The 20,928-nt window shown below is 54.3% G+C and overlaps 1 protein-coding gene across 1 annotated transcript in view; it reads right to left on the bottom strand.

Moving 5' to 3' along the window:
- Positions 1-1,624: 1,624 nt before the first annotated feature.
- The window catches only part of UCK2 (uridine-cytidine kinase 2), a 19,756-nt gene continuing 452 nt past the window's right edge, over positions 1,625-20,928 (bottom strand). The window contains exons 2-7 of the mRNA XM_010581770.1: positions 10,710-10,869; positions 9,664-9,760; positions 8,661-8,803; positions 4,721-4,818; positions 2,616-2,664; positions 1,625-2,049 (exon numbers count right to left, since the gene is read on the bottom strand). Of these exons, the coding sequence (XP_010580072.1) occupies positions 1,910-2,049; positions 2,616-2,664; positions 4,721-4,818; positions 8,661-8,803; positions 9,664-9,760; positions 10,710-10,869 (687 nt within the window). The 3' untranslated portion in view covers positions 1,625-1,909. The remainder of the gene's footprint in view (positions 2,050-2,615; positions 2,665-4,720; positions 4,819-8,660; positions 8,804-9,663; positions 9,761-10,709; positions 10,870-20,928) is intronic.

The following is a 20,928-nucleotide window of genomic DNA, read 5'->3' as shown; positions in this document are numbered from 1 at the left end:
GTCCCTCTTACCTATGGCTGTTACCTAGAATTAGCCAGTGCCAGCCCTTGGTTATGGCAGAGCTGACATGCCTTGTGGAGTGTCTGCAGACAGGGAGCGGGATAAAGGGCTGTCATATGCCCCCATCACATATCAAGAGGGAATGAGTTTGCCCCAGCAGTGGTCACTGGGAGAGGCATTTCCTTTCTTGTTCTCTTTGTTTAAAAAAAAAATAAAAATAAAAAATCAAAGCTTGTCTCAGCTCACATGGGGCTGGAGCATGAGGGAGCATTCAGTGTCTAGGGTGTTCAGCTTTTAACCACACAGAGCAAAACCAATGCTCTGGAAAGACTGAAGAATCATCAGAGGGAGCAAGACTAAGGGTCCCTGCTCCAGGCTTCGTGGGATGCCTCTGAAACTTTGTTTTCAGTGGGGTGAGTCAGCCCAGCAGCATGGGCCAAAGGATCTTTCCTGGCTACCATCCCACCACATCCCCTTCCCTAGCTCCCACCAAGTCCCTGCCCCAGTCCAGCCGCCCCACCTTGCTCTCCAGGCATTCCCAGACCTGCAGAACAACACCCCCAGGCTCTCCTGGGACACGGCTGTTGCAGCACTACCAGGTTAGGGGAGACTAATTCTCACCCTGGGCAAGGGAGGGCACTCCATGGGCAGCCCCAGGGACAACATACTGCAGGGACTCAATGTCCTCCACCAGGATACAATGAAAGGGACACAGGCCACACAAGAGCATGCTCTGAAAAAGGCGAGCAGAGGACTCCAGGGCATCCAGTTTAATGCTACCCAGCTGGGACCTGTGGATGCCCCATATGGGGATGCTAGGCAGCCCAGGAACCACTACACACTGCTGCCCTGCCTCAGACAGGCTGCTCAGGAGCTGCCTTTCATCATCCATCGCTCATTTCTTTCAGAAGAGGCTGGTTCTCCCTTAACTATATCTTACAGACACAAAATCACCCATCCAAGAGCAAAACCATTCCAAGTAAGGAACGACAGACACACCTCTGACCTTCTGCAAGCCAACCTCCAGGCTTAGGGTTGAGCCAAGGGCTCAGCTAGGAGTCCCACCATACACAGGGCCACTGAGCACCAGAGCGGCTCCCCACCCAAGCCAGGCAGTGAGACTGCCAATAGACGCCAGCTGCTATGTTTATATTCTCGCATACCCAGTATCACCTACCAGGTTCTTGCTGGAGGGTGTGACAGCAGACCCCCACCTGTGGTGGGAAGGGGTGGGAGACACAGAAAGGGATGCTGTTGAGGGACTGAGACCTGGAGGTGCAGAGACGATCAGGGGAGGTATTACACACCATTCTTCCAACTCCCAGCGGCATCGTGCAGTGCCTGCCAGAAAACCAGGCTGCTCAGACCTGAACAGCAATGGCAGGAGGAGGCAACCCCAGCCCAGTCACAAAATCCATGCCACACTCAAGCTGCCACCTCCACCACAGCCCAGCTCCTCCCTGGGATGGAGACCACTGTGATACTAAATCAGCTGTTGAATGCTCTTCCTTCCTTACCACCTTTGAGGTGAAGATCCTGACACCAACATCTCTCAGGACCCTCTTCCCAGCCCCCTCCCAGCAACACTGAGCCTGGCAAATACCTTATGGCAAGTAAATTTACGTTATTCTGCATTTACACAAAAATAGAGCAATTCTATATTTATAGAGATTTATAGCCGGTTCCGTGCTGGAGGAGTTATTGAGCAAGGCCAGGAGCTGTGGGCGGTCCAGGCTCCCGAGCAGCCGGCTGCTTCTCATTCAGCATTTCCAACATACAAAATTAAAGGCATTCGTCTCCGTCTGGTTTCTTAAATAGATAAGGGGGGAATGAACGGACAGTATGTACAGAAGGGCAGTGGCAGGGCCTGAGCGCCCTCCACCCCCAGCCTCACGCCTGCCGCCTGGGGTCAGTGAGGCCGGCTGCTGGACTCTGAGGGCTGCCGCTGCCGAGGAGGAGTGTAGCCATTCAGGTAGCCGTTGCTCTGGCGTTTGCTGAGTCCTCCGTTAAGAATGTCCTGGATGTGCTGCACTATCAGATTTATGGCCACTGTGAGCAAAAGGGAGGGAAAGACATGGGGGAGAGATTGCATTAGGATCACTGCAAATAAACTAGAGCCAAGCCAGAGACGATGACCCTGCTGTCTCCCCTGCTCCTATCCTCTCCTATCATGTGGTGGGGAGCTGCAGCCCTGCGGGGAGAAGCTGCCCTGCTGGGACTTCATCCCTCTGCCCCAGCTGAGCACGGCCCTCAAGCCAGTATGGTCAGGCTGATTCCAGTCAGGTGGAGACCTGGCTGTCCCAGTTGCACATCTGGCCTTGGAGAAGCACATTTCCCTTTGTGTCGGATGAACCAGGAGTTTGCCTGGAGGCACTGCACATAGATGGGCTCCCAGGCTTTATCAGAGGAGCACAAACTCCCAGTCACTAATGCTCCAGGCAGCAGCAAAGGGGAGAGGCTCATCTCAGCATGTGTGTAGTAACAGTACTCTCTCGGGTGGCAGTGGCCTGAGTCACCTCCGTGGCAGGTCCTGCTACCTCCTATGTAACTCTGCCGCAACCGCAACAGCCCAAACTTGGCTCCGGGATGTAATGGCAGGGTATGGGTCCACTCACCTTCATTATCTGCTCCTCTGGGAATGATCACGTCAGCATACTTCTTGGTCTGGGAGGAGAGAAAGCACTGCGTTATGGGGAAAGTAGAAAGCCACCAGGCTGGGGTACCGTTCCTGTCTCCTGGGGCAGGTCCTTCCCCTCACCAAACCCAAACCCCATAGGAGGTACGTCATTGTTGATAATACATTTTGGATGCTCTTATTTGTCTTCTGCTCTGTGTTTTGAGGGCCACGCTTTGCATCTTGACTCCATTTTCAGGAGCTCATACAGATTCCACTAAGAGGCAGTAAGAGATATCCTAACAAAACCTGAAATTAAAAAGCCTCATGATTGCAAGACTCCAGCAGCTGACGCTTTTGGGAACAACCTCCTCCCTGAATCCAGCCAGACTTGGTACAAGAGCAAGAGTTGGCATGCCTGGGCTATGTAGACATGCAGGGTACAGCCATATGATCTGCTTGGGCTGCAGGGAGAATTTTCTGTGAGCATCGCTTGCAAAAAAGGTCTGATTCGGGACACCAGTCCTGACCCATTTTCACCTGCAGGTGCCAGTCTTAGTTTCCTCCCCTTTTTGTGTCAGCTTTTACAGCTGATCAGCTTCCTGACAGCCAAGCTCTACCAGCAGTACACAAGCCAGCCTGCTGGGCAAAAGGTGTCATCTGACACCTCCAGGTGCTTCCAGGCATATCAAAAATCACCAGGACATGCTGGACCATTTCAGTGCTGGACCAGCTGACCCAGAGCTGATTTAGGAGTCAATAGTGGGTGCTGAGCCTGCCCAATACCCACATGCAATTGCTCTGCAGCTGAGTGCACCAGCACATTGGAAGTGGGAGCAGACCACTGCAAAGCTGGTGGGTAGGGACAAAGCAGTTGTTTTCTACCCTCCTTGTTTCACATTTCATCCTCCTACAGACTCTTCAACAGAAGAGACTGATGCAGCATCTGCTGCTTTGCAAAGCTGCGGATTTACCTTGCTGGGGACTTGCAAGGAAGGGAGCCACCAAGCTGGACCTGCCTATCAGGAAAAGACTTTCTGGGATAACACTGGAATTGGACCTTGGTCCTCAGAGCCACAACCGAGACAGAGAAAAGGGTGCTGCCCAGGAACCAGGAAAACATCTTGTACCACAGAAAGAATCAGCCCCTCATATGGGAAAGGGCAGAGCTGGCCACACAGACAGGCACAGAGATGTTCCTGAGGCTGGAGGCACCGGTTCAATTCCTGCCTGTGGTGCTGGCCAGCAGTTCCCAGGTTGCAGGACTCTGCTGGCTCAGTTCTTCCAGAATTAGAAGAAATTCCTCATATAACTACATCTGCTTGAAAAGCCTTGAGAACCAAGGCATGGCCTCCTCTCCACGACAGCCAGGAGAGGTGTGCAATGGCTAGTCCTGCAAACGTGCTATTTCGCCTGCAAGTTCTGCAGGACTGCAGTGGTCTCCCACATGCAAAGTCCCTGTCTGCTAGGGAGCCTTGCCTCTGTTATCAGCTCCCAAAGTAGCTTCCTTTCTCCAGGAAGACCTTGCAACCCTGGCCCCGAGCAAGGTCTGTCTACTCTACACCTTGGCCTCTCACCAGCCAGGAAACGCAATCTGCAAGGCCACATCCCACACCACAGAGTGAAGGAAGAAGCTCCCCTGCTCTCCCAAGCATCCAGCCAGCAAGAAGCCAGCAGCACTGCAGGGTGAAAAGGGCAGGCAAGACAGCCCAAAACAGGAGGCAGACACAGCAGACACTGCCTGGGGGCAGGGATCTCCCCTTCTCCGGCTACATGCAGCCAAGGATCTTCCCTCCCGGGCTGGCATCTGCTGAGCTGCCTGGTGTTGGTTTGTCAGACTCTGTGCAGGGAAGAGTTTCTCTTGCCATGTCGGCCTTCCCATAGGGGAAGGTGATCTCACCAGGAAGGCAGTGGCTGTATAAATAGTCCCCATCTCACTCTGCCCGGCCAGCACTGGCACCCCCATTTTCACCAGTGCCTGCAGGGAGGGAGCAAGGCAAGGCAGGCTGACCTGAGTTCTGGGGCACTAAATGCTCCTTTCTGAGGAGCTGGGCAGGGTACGAGGCATTTTTGGCAGACCCCGTGGGTGTCACTCCCCTTACTTACTGGCAAACAGAACTCCTCGAAGGCAGGCTTGACGAAGGTGATGTACTGAGATAAGATCTGCTCGAGGTCCCTGCCTCGCTCACTGATGTCTCGTAGCACTATGGGGAAGATGTAAGGCACAGTCAGGAGCTGAGACATGAATCACTCCCTCCCCCATCCCTTCAGTACAGCCTTTGGCCAGCCACCTGGGTATTTTGCCCGAGGTCTCTGTTCCTGGAAGCTGTTGCCCACATGTCCCAGCACACCCCAGCCCAGCTACATGCTTTTAACCCACTTCCAAGCTTTCCCAGGAACCAGGGGCTGGCTGACCTGACCAAGGGCTTTTCTTGGCCTCCCTCCCTTCTCAGCTCTGCAAGCACATTCCAGCTGTCCCCAGTCCCGACTGTTCCCAGCCTCAACCCTTGCATCCCTCCTGTCACTCTGCCCAGCCCTTGGCCTAAGGACGGGGTTTTCTCTCAGTTGTCCCAGCGCAGAGGTGCCCAAGAATAGAAAAGCAATGCAGTTCACCCATACACACATTAAGGCGCAGTTTAACTCAGGTCTGCAGCGGTGATGAGAGTAAAACTCACCCACCTACCCAGCTCTGCCAGGCTCCTTGTGCTGTCCCCAGCTGAGTGGGATGGAAAGGCAAAGCAGGCTCCCACAACCAGAGGCTGAGGAGATGCTTGGAGGAGATCAGCTCAGGAGGAAGCCAGAAGGCAGGAGAGCAAGCCCGCCTCCTGCTTGTTCTGCTGTTCAGGCCTTGCACCTGGTTTGCATGAGGTATTTGGGCCATTGCCATCTCCAGTCCAAAGCCACTTCAGCGTGGACAAGTGCCCCAGTTCAGCAGGAATTCAATCTACGGGTAAGAGCCAAAACAGCCCTGTGGCTGAGCAGACAGCTCTTGGCTCTCCCCAAGGGGCTGGCTGGCTTCTCCCCAGCATGCTAGCGCCTGGCACTGCATTCAGAGCGAGCTTTCTCCACATGCCAAGCAGAGCCAAGCCACAGCACTGCCAGCCTGCGTGACCTGCTCGGCAGCCGCTGCCCGTGTGCTTGCAGGGCCAGGACAGTGCCGTTCTCCCAGGGCTGGCTTGGCACCATCCCCGCAGCTCTGTTTGCCCTCAGCCAGCAACTTCGCAGCGTACCCTTTCGCAGCCCCGTGCAGGGGAGGCGATGGGGGGGGGAAGAAGGGGCAGGCAGCAGGATTTGTGCCAGCTCCCTGCCTCTTCCAGGAATGGCTCAGTCCAGCCCAGGCTGCTCTAGCCAGCTCCATGCCTTCTTCAGAGAGCGGGAGCAAGCCCCAGCTCAAACAATACAGAAAAACAGGCAAGGAAAATAAAACAGAGAGACTTTTCTTTCCCAGGTCCCACACCCTGTTTGTTGGCTGCTCTGGGGTGGGGACAGAGCACAGCGAGGGTGTATTTACAGCACACCCGGCCTGGGATGGCGTGCAGGAGGCGTGCGAGCTGCACGGGGTGAGTGCCCAGGCTGCAGGGGCTGGTCCTGACAGGGCAAAACTCTCCTGCCTGCTCCCAGGGCAAACACCCCACACACAAACACGAGTCAAGCACCCACTGTCTTGTACCTGGCCCCAAAGCAACGAGTCCCAGCAACCCAGACTAAGACCACACACCCTATCTGGAGGTATCTCCCTCTACTTGCAGGGCAGGAAAACGTCCCAAGGACAGATCGGCACCCGTCCAGAGCCAGCAGGCAGACATCACTCAAATCAGTCCCGAAACACGCACGTGACACCTGACTTGGTCTTTGTTTTACAGAAGCTGGCTGAGGACAGGGCAGCGAGGGACCTCAGCCAGAATAAGCTTTGCATGGATCAGGCTGTTTGAGGCACCTGACAGACCTTGCCCCTTGCACTCTGGTAGCAGCATTTTTCTTGGGAGAGGTGCTGAGATGGGGACAGCGTGAGCTGCATGTACTGAACCGCCGCACTATTGATTAACTGAGCTGTCAGCTACATTTCCAGGAACCTCATCTCCCACTGCTGCTCAGCTGGGAAGCCCATTGCTGCAACTCTTCAGGACTTTTGGGAGAGCAAGATGACTCAGGGCCATGTCACAATGCAAGATCCTGACTTTTGCTACAAGCTGCCTCCAGCTACATTCCAGGGACATGATTGTACCTTCAGCACCTCACACACAGGCTCTCCTTTCCCAGAAATGCCAGGGAGACATACAGTAAACAGATTTACTGCTGCAGTGGTCCTACCAACTCCTGACCGCAGGCTAGGAGACTGCCAAATGGTCAGTTCCCTATCAGGAGGCTGATGAGTTGCCCTAAGTAGGGGACACCAGCACCTCAACCAGCCTAGCTACCCCTTTGCAAGGCTTTAGCGATTGATGGTGGGTGGGAGAAATACCCCAAGAATGGCCTGGGCCCATGTAGCTCAGGACTCCGTTCAACAGCTGCAGCACAACAGGGTTTAGCTGTGTATTGTGGTTGGCAGCTGGATGGTCTTGGTTCTTAGTCAATGGGATCTCAAGCAGTTCTCAAGCTCTGAGCTCACAGTTCTGTACTAAATCTGAAGTGACTGAACCACACACTCCAGAGTATGATAGGGATGCACACACACAGTCATGTGGCACTGCAAATGCACAAGGCAACTCCTTGCCTTTAGACAGCTGATATAAGGCACTGCCAAAAATGTATTCTACCCTGTGGCTAGGTGTGAACCCAAGTTCTTGCACAGAACAGTCTGCTTAAGAGATAAGGCTCACATTGCAGGATCTTGCAGATGTGAATCTGTGACCTGCTAATACGTCTCCCTGCAATGACTGTGCTGTCACCTCCCTGGATGAGTCATGCAAGAACAGTGGGCAGGGTCAAGAAGGATGCGTAAAAAGGAGCTTTTAATCAGCACTGATGACATTCCAACAGTGGAGGAGGCTGTGTATCCGTCTGACAGCAGGAGGGCAGGCAAGACCAGTTCTGTCGCATGGGAACAGTCCCATGCACACGAGCAGTCCCAGGCTGATGCACTGAAGACACAGAGGTCTGGACAGGACCTCTCCTCTAAGTCATCTTCTGCATCCCCAGACACCCTATGAAGGCTGTCAGAGCCAGGCAGGGGTAGGGACAGTAGAACAGTAGGGGTAGAACTGAATTCTGCCCCAAGAGTCCCCAAAGGCTTTCTTAATCATCCAGGAGGCTCAGGTGCTACATCAGTGACCCCAATCCTAAAGGCTGCTTTGAAATGAATGGCATCTCAAGCCATGCAGACCCCGCAGAGCTGGAGTCCCTCCTATGTCAGCTGGCAACCCACAGCCAAGACAGCTGGATGTGGGGAGTCCTAGAGAGGGATATTCTGGTTTCTAGGGCTCTTTGTCCCCAAAGCCATCACTCCAGTGCCAAGTACCACAAAGAGGCTCCACGCTGTGCTGGCTGTGCTTGCACAGACCAAGATGTACAACCAGACTCCTTATCTGCACCATCCACAATGGACACCCTCACACCCAAACGCCATCCTCAGAGCACACCTATACTCCAAGTCCTGAGCAGATCCATCAGGCACTGCCTTCTGATTGAACTGTCGAGATGCTTTGCCTTACCCATTGCACCCTTCCCCTGCTGGTACCTGCTGACTGTCAGTAGCTGCCATTCAGCTGATGGCACAGGGCTGGTGCCACAGGGCCATGTGAGAACACAGCATGCTCAGTAGTCAAACTGCTGCATGCATCAAAGGAGGAATCCCAGACAAGGTAGCAAAAACTCCACTGAATCCTAAGAGACATGGAGCAAGGTGCTCTCCACTGCCATAAACTGCCATATGTGACATTCTGCACTGGGGAGGAAAAGCTCCCCAGCTCTTTGCTAGCAGCAGCAGCACAACTTTGCACCAATCCCAGTTCTGCTCTGGTCACTGTCTCCTGCCTCTGCAACCAGCTTCCCAGATCAGTTAAGTAACATTTCTGTCCCTGCTGCACAAGGCATGTTCAGGCCTCACCTCTGCGGGACAGCCGAGTGTCTGCATCCGTGTCCACAAACAGCTTCATGCGGAAGAGATCCCGCACCTCCTGGCTGTAGAAGGCCAGGATGCCTTCAAAGAGCACCACGTCGGCAGGGTAGACAGTCACCGTCTCCTCTTTCCTAGCAGAGGGAAGGAGAGTCAGAATATGCTGGTGGTGGGAAACAAGCCAAGAGAGGTGGGGGAAACAGCGGTGCTCCTAGGCACTGCTCCAACCCTGGGACATCACTGCTGCACCAGGGGGGCAACCAAGGAGAGAGCAGACCTACCCCACCGCGGTGAAGGGAATCCAAGGCATACGTACGCTTCCTAGAAGGACAAACAGCAGAGCAGGAAGCAGACTAGCCCCTGTCCCCCCACCTTGGCCAGCTGCTGCTTGCAAGTGTTATGTGCCAAGCTGTAAAGCCCAGAAAGCCTATGTATGGGGCTTGACCCATAGGAACCTGCAAGGGCCACCTCTGCTCCCCTGGGAACCAGGCAGCACTACTCCCCTGACGCTGCAGCACTTCTGTGGGAAATGGAGCAGGGTCACACCATCTATGACCAACACAAGCATGCAAAACCAAGCCAAACACGTGCAAGGGAAGAGTTACAGGAGGCAAGAACTGTCATCCTCCTCCTTTCCTGGCAGTGCCAGGCCATTTGAGCCTGGAATACTTGTTAAAGCTGCAAACACAGAGTTTATGGGGGGAGGAAGTGTGGATGGGGGAAGAAAAGGGGGGCCATAACCCCCCCTCCACTGATGCCTCTATGTTGCTGGATGCCACTGCATGGCTGCACAGCTTTCCAGACCCTCAGACTGTGCCTGTATCTGCACTGGATCCTCTAACCAAGGGGTCTGGAGTAGTTAGGATTGAAACTTTCAGTTGGCGCGTTAGGCGCCCAAGAGTGGCGCAAGCGGAGGGACAGGCGGTTTGGGCTGGCAGGTACTGCGCCGCAGGGCGTTAGCAGAGGCACAGCAAGGCAGGAGCGGCTGTTAGACCTGGAGTGGGAGACAAAGTCATAGACAGGAATCTGGACCGTCTTCCCTTCCGTGATCTCTTTGAGCGTTTTCACGATCAGCTCGTTGTCAAAGGCATCTGAGGAGAGAGGAAACGTTACCCGAGGCAGCTTTGCAACCTTTTCCACTCACCAGACGCTGAGCTTAGCCTAGCCAGAGCCACTGGCACCCTGCACTGGGGACAGACAGACACACAGACTTGGGAGGAAAGCCCTGCACGTCCCCATAGGTATAGCAAGGCCCAGCTCTCCTGGAGCCCCCGGGGTTTCACTGCTTTGCACCAGCCTGGGATCTGGCCTGCAGAGATCAATACTGCCCTTGTATAGTGACGCTGACAGCCCAGGCTCGGGAAGGCATCTTCCTCCAGGGCTCCAGCCCTTGGAGAGACTGCAGCAGTGTTTCAGTCCCGAGTCACTGGACAGACAGGGCTCTGTTTGATCGGTGCTCGCTGCCTCCAGTCATTGTCCTCGTGGGGATGAAAGCACAGCAGCTCTGGAATTTCCCCACCAAGCCCGGAGATAGTCCAAAGAGCCCCTGTTGTAGCAACAGGGCACAGCCCCCTCGGTGGAGGGGTTTGCAGAGCAGCTGCACAAGATGGTTCCCTCCTTGAATGAGGGACACAGAGCTGCTGGCTCCAGGGGGCTGTGCCAGGCCAGATCTCCCTGGTCCCGACCCAGCTGCACCAGAAAGGTTTTCAAACTGGGGGATGCTTTTGCAGGGAGAAGAGGAGCGTCTTAAGGAGTTTGAGGGTTTACAACCTGCCCCTTCTCATCCCAAACACTCCACCTGAGGCAGTTTCTTTCCCAAGAGAGACAGAGGCTGTACTGCAGGGGACACAGGTGGCCCCCAGCCACCCTGCCAGGAATGCACCCTGCTCCACAAGAGCTTAACTAAGCCACCCGCTCCTGCCCCGTGAGGAGACAGAGTCCCAGTGTCCATGCAAGGCTCTCCACTGGTGGAACAGGGGGTCCCACTCCAACCCTCACCCCCCACTGCGTGGCAGAGCCCTGGTGCTGTTCTCCATTCACCTGGGTGGTCAAAATTGAACTGGCCTTTGAGTGCTTTGGATTTCTGCTCTGAGGTGAGGACCCTGTAGAAGCTGTCTTGACTCACGATCACCACCTGCTTCTGGCGGTAGTCCACCTCGTTCTGGCCCAGCAGCTGGACAATCTTGGAGCATACTGAGGACTGGGAAAGGAACAGCAAAGGAGGCAAGTCAGCAGCAAGTGGTGTCTGAGCCACGCAGGGAGGATGTCCCCAGGTAACAGCCATTCCTGGGTGCATGGGGAACTGCTTACTGGATCTAAGAGATGCTAACAGTGGCACAGCCACTGAGGGAAAAGCGCTCCAGAGGCATCACCGTGGGGCCCTTCAGTATGAAAGCAGCACCAAGCTTGCTCCCTGCCTCTCTCTTCTCCATCCCTATGGCCTGCCCACAGCTCCTATTCTGGGCACAAATGGCAGCAAGAAACCAGCTGGCTGCTGCCTGGGTTCAGCTGCATCCCCAGGGCCCCCGCGGCCAGCTCCAGCCTGCCCAGCAGCTCCGCAGGGAGCAGAGCTGTGTGTGGTACCAGGGCTGAGCCTCCTCCCTGGGAGGCAGCCTCAGTGCCTTGGTTCCCCCAGCCCCGGTCCAGCCCAGAAACCCCACCACATCATGGGCAGGGAGGGAGAGAGCCCTCAGAGAGGGAGAGCCAGGTTGTTTTCATACCCTAAACAAAGCCCAGGATGAAAAGACACCGGGAAGAGAGCCCTGGGACTTTATCATGCCTGCCACAGCTGCCAGGGCTGGGAGGAGCAGCCACAACCATATCCTGGTGCTTCTTGGCACAGAGAGGCTAAGGGCACTGCAGAGCCAGCGGCTGAAGAGCCACGTGGCTCTGGCTGCTGGTACAAGATCCCCACGAGCACTGCTGGCACAGGGATCGGCACCTCACGCACCGCATGGAGCGGGCTGGGTGCCGGTGGCCAGCATCGACTCTCTGCTGGCACTGCAGCAGGCACCAGCTGCATGGCCGAGGGTCACGCCAGACCCCACCATCATGACTTGAATCAGAGTACGGCTTGGGGGACAAATCCCAAAGCCTGCTTCAGTCCCTTCACCTTAGTCATACAAGTCCTTGGCTGCTGCACAACACAGCGGCGTTAACTGCATCACTAACTGGCAGCCGGCACGCCTGCCCCAGCCAGCGAAAGCCAAGGTCAGGCCAGCGGGGGAGTGCTCTGCTGCCTGCAGGAGCCATATCCATCAGCCCCGCTCCTGCCCCGCTGCATCCACTGTTGGGGGAGAAGCGGGTGCTCCTGGTGCCAAACTAAGCTGCTTTATCTCCTGCGAATCATGCTTGCTGCAGATGCCCAGCTGAGCCGATCCTGGCCTCGGTTACCACAGATACTCCTCACTGAGCGCTCTGCTTTGCAAAGAGAGGTTTGCTTGCTCCAGCCTGCCTCCCGCAGCCTGCCCGTGGCTCTTTCCATGCTCCCACCTCCCCACTGGCTCAACCACCTGCTCTGTACCTGGCTGGCAACCTCCAGATGCAGAGCTGAAAACAGTGGTGAGAGGGAACAGGGAGGGGAACACATGCCTGGCAGAGCTGGTCACCCCAGCAGGCAGAGGGCAAGGCTGTTTGCCGGAGAAGCTGGAAGATTTGACGGCATTCCCGTCCCCAGAGACTGTCTCTTCCCCTCCAGGCCAGGCTGACCTGACTTGGCTGCGCTGTGAGTCAGCCCCAGCCCAGCTGGAGAGCCTCCGCACACAGCACTGCTGCAGAGCAAACTGGCTTGGGCTGCCTGACAGCAGTCCTTGTGGCCCTGGGCACAAGTTTGGGTTTCAGGTCAGGGATGGGGTCTCCCTGAGCATCCCACCTTCTTCTCCTGCCTCTCATGGCTGGCAAGTTGTGCTTCCCAAGCCACGTCGGCAGTCCTGCCCTGCAGCAAGCTGCTACCACCCAGAACAAAGCACTGCAAATCTGTGCCAGTCACTCACCCTTCAGCAGGCGCAGACACAAAGCCAGAGCCCATTCTGTGTTTCCTCTGTTTTCCCGCTCCCCACATACTTCTTCAGCACGATTCAGCCCTATTGCTTATCCAGCTGTATCCCATAGCTTTCACAAAAACAGGGTGCACACAGTGCCTCTCCTCCAGTTTTCCTCCCTCCTCTCTCCCCCAGACGCTGCTGCCTTCCCGTGCTGCCCGTGCAGTGAGGAGATGCAGCGCAGCAGGGTTCAGCCTTGGCCACAGCTGCCAAGGACACCAAACTTCCCAGGCTCTTTGCAATTAGGAGTAAACCACCTCCCAGCACAGCCACCCAGAGAGACCTCCAGCCTGTACATCAGCAGGGTCCACCTGGATCTGCACCAGAAACAGCTTTCCCCAGCCCAGGAGAGGGAGCAGGGCTGCTTTACTTTGGATCAGTGAAAGGAACACAACAGTTGCACTCACACTCTCCCCTTGGATCTCAGCATGTAGATAGACAATAAAATAATTTGAGGGCATCAAACAGTTCCTGCCAGTCTTTCTTCTGCCTTACACACACTAATCTCTGGTCTACTGATCCTGGAAAGCTGAGAAAAGAGTCCCCATCAGCTCTGAAAATCACCCTCCTGTTCCATACCCCGCAACTTGAGACACCTGATGGTGAGAAAAACCCAAGGAGAAAGTAGCCTTCAGCAGCTGGAGACCAGAACACATTCTTCCACCTGGGCTCAGGATGAGGATTGGAGCATATCCTGGCTGCATTTACCATCCAATGCTCTGGGGTGGCAAGTGCCTCTTGCAAAAGCATCCAGGCAAATGCTACGGACCCTTCCCTTTTCTCTGGTGGGTTTTGGAGAGCTATCAGAAGTGGTGGAGAAGGATGATCACAAGGACATCCTGCTCTCAGGACTGAACTCAGGTTCAGCATACCATGTTGCCCAGGTGGGCAGGAATGTCACCTCTGGGTTCTAGGAAAAGGCACACCTGTCACCTCGGTCCCGCAGAAGGTGTGGGCCATGGCACTGCTCACACATTATACCTGCATAAGTGCAGTGGGACATAGGGACAGTGGAGAACATGGCACGTTCCTCCAACCCAAGGGTTGCATTCAGCTTGCTTTACTGGGGCAGCAAACCTTGGCAAGGTCTAAGTGAAGAAGGTTTTTCCTCAAGATCCTTTGTGATGGAAACAAGAACGGTTCACAAGGGGCATTCCCTGATGCCAGTCTGAATACCTCCTACAGCTGGACAGGCAGTTTTTCCCCTTGGTCGATAAACACCCTCTGTTAAGGAGGAAGAAAAACCAGAAACACAGAGGTTACAAATTCCCCTACGCAGTGGGAACAGAAACTCCCAGCCCCAGGAAGCGTCCCTCCAAATGAATGACGCATGTCCCCTGCTTAAACCCCCTTTCCCAAACCAGCACTGCATACATGCACGTTGACTGATATTAATCAGAAGTGTGAAAAATCCACTAATAACTGGAAATGATAGTAGTTAAGCTCTGGGGAGGCCTGCAGGTGCCCAGAAAGACCAAGACCAAAGCATGACTGTGAAGTACTGTGCCGGGGTGCAACCAGCCTGGATGCATGGTAACCCAGGGGACGCATGGTGCTGACACATGCACTTGGCACCCACTTCAAGGGACAACCTGGGCTCAAATTCCTTCCTTTGCCAATTCCTAACTGCTTCTCCCAGCGGAGAAGATGACAATTGTTTCTTCTCTGAGAAGCCCAGGACTGCAGAGGCAAACAGAGGATGACTTGAGGAGGATGACTTGAGGAAGATGACATGATGCTATAGTTGAATCCCAATACAGAAACCCTGGGATTTGAGCCTCATCCCTAGCTCTGCCCTGTGTGACACATCTCATCTACAGGAAGATGAGAGGCATGACAGGGCTCCTTGCCTCCGCTCAGCCCCTTCCCCAGACCTACACTGTCCACACACCTCACCATGACCCAAAGCAAACACTGATGGTGATTCAGCTGCAGCGCACTCCTGGCAATAGGAGGCTTTCTCAAGCAAAAGCCTTCCCCTCCTCCAGAACTTGTTTAAAACTAAATATAGACAGGACACAGCAGCCTCTGAGCCTCCATGGTTGCCAAGCAGACCTTTCCCATGTTAGCCACATGAAACCCATGCAGGACTTTCCAAGCATGCAGGCAGGGAGCTCCAGGCTCTCTGCTATTGTTCATGACCTTCCACAAGCTGCAAGGGGAATTCAGCTCCAGGTTTGAGCAAACTGGCTGCGACCCACTGAGCTACACTCCCCCAGATTTTGTGCTTGAGCTGCTCCCTGGGAAAGCTGTGCAAACCAACCCACACCACACACAGACGGTTGACAGGGAGGTATCTGCACATCACAGCACAAGAAGCAAACTCAGAGATGTTATTCTTGAACAGAAGCAGCTGCAGCTCCCCTTGCAGGATTCCTCCTCTGAACCAAGCACACAAATAACCAGTGTTTAAGGAAGAAGTACAGCTTTATTCTGCTGGGAGGGGAAGATGCAGAGGGCACCTGGGGAAGAACTCCAGCATATTTTCCCAAAAGGAGAGAGGTGGTGCACAAGGGAAGAAACTCAATGGATGGGTGTTCGGAGCCCTACCCCTGACATTTATTTGAAAGATATTAATTACATTACATATTTAATTCATATTCACTCATGGCCTATAGCCAGCTGCTCAGATATTCTTCAGGAGTTAACTAATTCCCCAATATTATTATGCAGATTATCCCACAATCCCTCTTGGGTAGCTCTGATCAGCCAGTGAATTCCAGCTTCAGGAGGGTATTCGAGAGAAAGCTGATGGACAGTGCTACAGTTAACCATTATGTGAAGGTACCAGGCAGGACACAGCTGATGCTTTCAGCCCCACCTTTGCTGTGGCAGACAGTGCAGTATGGGTACTTCTGCCCCTGGCTGGTAAGGCCCATCCTGGGCTAGGATTTCCGCTAGGAGGAATCCGTAAACCTTGTGCACATTGATATGCTAAAACCCGCTTGCTGAGAGCAGTCCATCCCTCCCCAGGGAGCCTGGCACTGCAGAAGGACATCTACACGGATCTGCTCGCTAGGCTCCCAATACAGCAGCATGGAGGACCTCCCATCTTCCCAGGGACTCTAGACGAGACACCTAGCGAAAGGGACTTATGCCAGATAAAGTGATTCCGGCACTAAATAAATACTGAAGCTGCCAGTCCCCTCAGGAGCAGCTAAAGGGGCAAGGGCTGTGCCAGAAGCAAGACCTACCAGGAGAGGCACGTGCTGGGCTCCAGTGTGGAAGGAAGAGAGGCGCAGACTCCCGCCACCACTGCAAGCTGCTCGCCCTGAGCCAAGACGCTGCTCACCACGAGGACAGTCCTCCCCAAGAGAGCAATGCCCTTGGCCCACAACAAATGGTACAGCCAGGAGCAAGGACAGACTGCAGCAGTCACATCCCACTTCCTACCAGGGAGAGAAGCCCAGAGGTTTAGCTAGGGACACCACTGCCATAATCCCCCTCCTGTAGGACCTGGATGCGAGCAGGCTTGGCAGAGGCTGTCAATGGCTTTGCATTGGCAGGAGCCTGGTTGGGGTATCCTCATCATAGGCCTGTGGATAAAACAGTCTCCAGTTTGGGATCTGGCAGGATTTTCCCCGAGATCACATCAGGGACCACTGGGTCCCTGTTGCATTTCTCTGATGTCCCCTGTAGCATGGTTCCCTTTCCAGGCATCACAAGGGACTTTTACTCAATTGGGTCCCTGAAGTCAGGAGCCATGGTAATGCTGCCCTTCCGTCCAGCTTATCTCCTGAAGCACACTAGTTACGATTTTGGTCTCTTTTTGTAAGGTTATGTTAATTATAGAGTATTAGGAAGTGCTTGGTGGACTGGGGTGGCACACAGAACAGATACCAAATTGGGAAGGGTCCCAGAACATCTATTAAATGTCTGCCTGTGACTGCAGAGAGCTAGTTCATGACCCACGCAATCCTTTCCAGTCCTAATGGAGCACATCCGTATGGCAGCACTGGGACTGGAAACTTGCTATTCTCGTACCAAAAGTCTGGGCCTCCACCCAGAGCTTTCCCAGGCAGGTTCACCATTCCTGCCTTTCCCTTTGTGAGCCACAAGCCAACCAGTCCGGGACTGGGATAGCCAGGTTTCTGTTCACTCACCCTGGGATGCTACACATGTAGTCAGCAGTCCTGGACTGGAGTATAAACAGGCACAGATGAACATAGAGGATCCGAACACAGATTACATGCAGAGAGGGAAACAAACCCCCTAACACAAACCCTCCCAATCCACCAGTTTTGGACGCAGGATATTTTTCTCAAGCCTCTGCTGCAAACTCCACAGCCTGGAGCTGGCTGAGCCCACAGGACTATGGTAAGCAGGCTCCATAACGAACTCACACATATTCAATCAGTAACAGGAAAGGGCTGACCCATCAAAACGTCCTGTGTATCAGTCTGATCAGGGGCTGGCACAGAATAACGTTCTAGTAGAAAGTTTGACGAGTCTCTAGCACACATTGACACCAGTGTTTAACAAGTCAGACCTTGTGATTCAGGGTTCCTGCCAGCCACAGAACAAGCGTCACCAGGAAATGGTGCTGAACCAACACAGGACTGCTGCAATTCCTGCTAGTCCCCCTCCCACGGCTCTCCCGTGGGCTTCTCTGCCTGGCATCCAGGTGGTGACATGGTGGCAGTGACCCACGGGCTGCTGTGGGGGACCTCAGGCCTTGCCAGTGTAGGGGACTGAGCTCTGTCATGCAAGAAGCCCCATGGGGAGAGGGAACTGCCTCATGCGGAGATGCGCTGCAGCTGGGGCCACTGCTTCCCTGAGGACCAACACACTGGCTGTCCCACCCTGGCTGGGCAATACCAGCCTTCTTCAGCCTCCTGGCTAGCTGACTCCTCTAGGCAGCCAGCTCAGCCTCAGACAGCATTTTTGGTGTTTAAAGCAGAAGTGCCTAATGGATTAACAGTGAAGAATACACCCGGCTGAAAACACACTGCAATTTTGGTGTTCTGCAGCCTGGAAACTCTCAGTCTGCATGTTCAAACAGACACTTCCAACGTTATGTGCTAATTCAAGATCCAAATGATGCAGCCACTGGGCCACAGTGGTACCCATATTCAGCCCTCACTAGTTTGAGGGCTGGGCAGCCAACAAAAGCTTTCAGCCCTTTGTAAATCCATCTTTTCTTACAACCTCCTGTTGGAAGGTAGCAATCAGCATCTCACTTTGCAGCATGTGGGGACAAGCAATTAATGCTTCAGCCTGAGTTCGAAGAGCTCTCCCCACCCCTGCAACCACCCCAGCACCAGATGGAGTGAGCCACTCCAGCCAGCAGAGCTGCAAGGTCCCAGGAGCTAAGCTGAAGTGAGGACACGTGAAGAGCTTAAGGAGGTATCCCAACACTTTCCAGCTCATCTCAGTAGTCAGTTTGCTGAACTTTCCTCCAGCCCGCAGCCTGGCTGCCTGCCTTGCATGCTGCAGTCCTGGGTAGTCAGGAATCTCTTGTGGGAGGGAGGGAAAAAGCTGTTAGCCCAAAGACCATGGGTATAAGAAGGTAACAAGAACTTGAGCAAGGCGCTTGAAAGCATATAGGATGAAAGAAAATGCTACAACCAGCCTTGGGAATCCCTCTGAGGAAATAAGGCAGTTGCAGTCCTCTCCAGCTTTGGCACAGGAGCGGGTCTTAATGCCATGTCATCTCCTCCACATCAGGAGACTGCAGCAAACTTTGCCCAGGCTGCACAGTGCTTGGATTTTGGGGGACAGTGAGAGAAATGCTGCCTCCCAGCAAGCTTTTGTGAAGAGCCTGTCCCAGCTGAGCCGACACAAAACAGCTACCATGCAGCTGGCACTGCCCTCATACAGGCTGCAGCGTCACAGCCTGCCCAGGACCTCTGCGGCTCCTCACTTTCGCTCCCAACACAGTCCAGATTTCTTTTAAGATCGAAAACCAGGAGAGTGCTCAGGTTTCTACCTCCTATTTGAGTACAAAAAGTTACTCAAGCCTCTTTCGCTCAGTAGGGAACAGCAGTCAGCCTTTGAATTTGAGTTCTCACCAGTCTGCCTTTAAGAAATACCAGCCAAACACTCCCCCCAGCTCTTTGGGGAAGGCTGGCCACTTCAGATGCCAGCTTCCCCAGGGCACCACACGACACAACAAGTCGTGGCAAGCTACAAACAGGATCCCTTCCTTCCACAGCCTGACTGTGCTGGTACACCAAGAGGGATGGGGGGGACTGTGGAGCCTTTTTCCCCTGCCATCAGCAGTGGGAGGAGCTGGGGGGGGCCCTTGGAAGGCAAATGCCCTCTGTTATCTTCAGACTGGTGTGCTGCCAAAGGGGTGTGTTATGACAACAACCCTCAATTGGTGTGAAGGCGGGTTGGATAGCTTTGTCGCTTTCCCAGTGGGAAAGGTGCCTGCTTTGCTTTCCCTCTAGGAGCATTTTGTTTTCACCCAGCGCCAGCACACCGGCACAGCAGACCCTGGGCTGGATTTTAGCTGCAGGCAAGCCCTTAGTTGAGCAAACCACACCAGCCCCACCACTACTTTCCTGGCACATGCTGAGGCACTCAGCATCACCTGGCACAGGGCACTGTCACTAGCGGGACGGGGGACAACCCCGCTGCACCCCCGCCTCGCAGCTGCAACAAATGTGAATTTGAGGGTCTGTGTGCACAAGCCCCAGGTCCTTTTTTCCTACTACTTCTCCTCAAGCAAGCTTTTTTTTGCCAGCATATTTCTTGCAGTCTTTTCCCACAAACTTTGTACTGATCTGCTGGATTCCCTTCAACGGGCAGCACTGCACAGAGGTTTTTAGCAGCCAGCAGTCACTGGAGGGGGGGAAATCAAAGCTGAGAGACAGGAAAAGCCAGTCAGTACATCTCCCTTGCTAGAAAGAACCATTTCCCTATTTTTTTCTAAGGCAGCCTGCCTAAGCATTTTCACTTTGAAGTTGAGAACAACTGTGGCGTATTGTACTGTAATCACTGCTTTTACCTTGTGGGCCAGAGACACAGTGTTCAGAGACATAACAGTTCAGCAGTGCCAGACACGATGTTGTTGGGACAGCTACAGAGAGGCAGACCCACGCATCAGAGAGCAGACAAACCCAGTGCGTTTGAGTCACCAGGAGCTGTACTGCAGGAACAATCCAGCTTTGGTTCCCAGTGGAGGAGATTGCATCCTCTCTCACCATCCCTCCCCTGTTGTATCTGGATTTTTCCCCCTTGCAGTAGCAACAGCAGTCCAAGAATCAATAGGGTACCCAGAGACACATTCTTAAAACACTGTTATTATGGGCTGAGGTACAGCAGTTGGTTAATGCCATCCTTTCAAGAGAAAAAAGGGCCCCCCTCCAAACGCAAATCAACCCAGAGATACAAGGGTCTACCCTCCTCCTGTAGCGGCCCACATTCAGCTTCCTTAACACGAAATATTTCAAAGGTATTGCTACTTCCAAATCTATGCATGCTCTCTGAAACGCCTCTTAAAAATGCAGGTAGAATGTCTTGTGCTGCCCTGCATAGGAGGGCTGATTAGCTGCGGATCTGGTTTTACTGCTCTTAAACAAGAAAACCAAGTAATTTTTCTTTTCCTGTTAAGATAGAAAGCAACCTACCTCAGGTTAAACAAATAAAGAAAAACCCACTGTATGAAATAACTGCGGGGGGGGGGCGTAGCGTTGCCGGAGTTGCCCTGCGCTGCAGTTTGGGTGTAGCAGCCTTCCAGAGAAAACCCGCATTAACCCCGGCCGGAGCGGCTCTCCCCAGCGCGGCGGGCCCCGCAGCCCTCCGCCCCGCTCCTACCTGCCGCTGCCAAGGACCATCCCCTCCCGGGCGCAGCAAGGAGGTCGTTCTGCCGCTGTGAGTCAGCATTTACTGCAGAATTTCCACTCCTGCTACCCCAAAGTTGGCCAGAAAAGGGCACCCCCATGCACGACCGACACCATTTAAAAAAAAAAAATTAAAAAAAATTAAATAATCGCATCGCACCCAGCGCGCCCTACGGGTCTGCTGCGGGGTGAGCAGCCCTTACGGACACCGCAAGTGAAAGGGTGACGGCGGGGAAGCGCTCATTAAAGCCACGGGAGCGAGGATTTTCTGGGGGGGGGAATGCCGCCTGCATCCCGGCCGGGCCGGGGCCGCCCAAGCCCCGCGCAGCCCCCAGCCCTGCCCGCTGCCCTCCGGCAGCCCACCCCTCGGCGTAGGCGGAGGGGAGCAGGGTCCCAGCCGGAGCGGGGTAAAGCCTGCACCCACCTCACACC

Source organism: Haliaeetus leucocephalus, unplaced genomic scaffold (genome assembly GCF_000737465.1).
Source record: "Haliaeetus leucocephalus isolate CR32 unplaced genomic scaffold, Haliaeetus_leucocephalus-4.0 Scaffold76, whole genome shotgun sequence".
Taxonomy (NCBI): domain Eukaryota; kingdom Metazoa; phylum Chordata; class Aves; order Accipitriformes; family Accipitridae; genus Haliaeetus; species Haliaeetus leucocephalus.
This window is presented reverse-complemented; position numbering and strand designations above follow the sequence as displayed.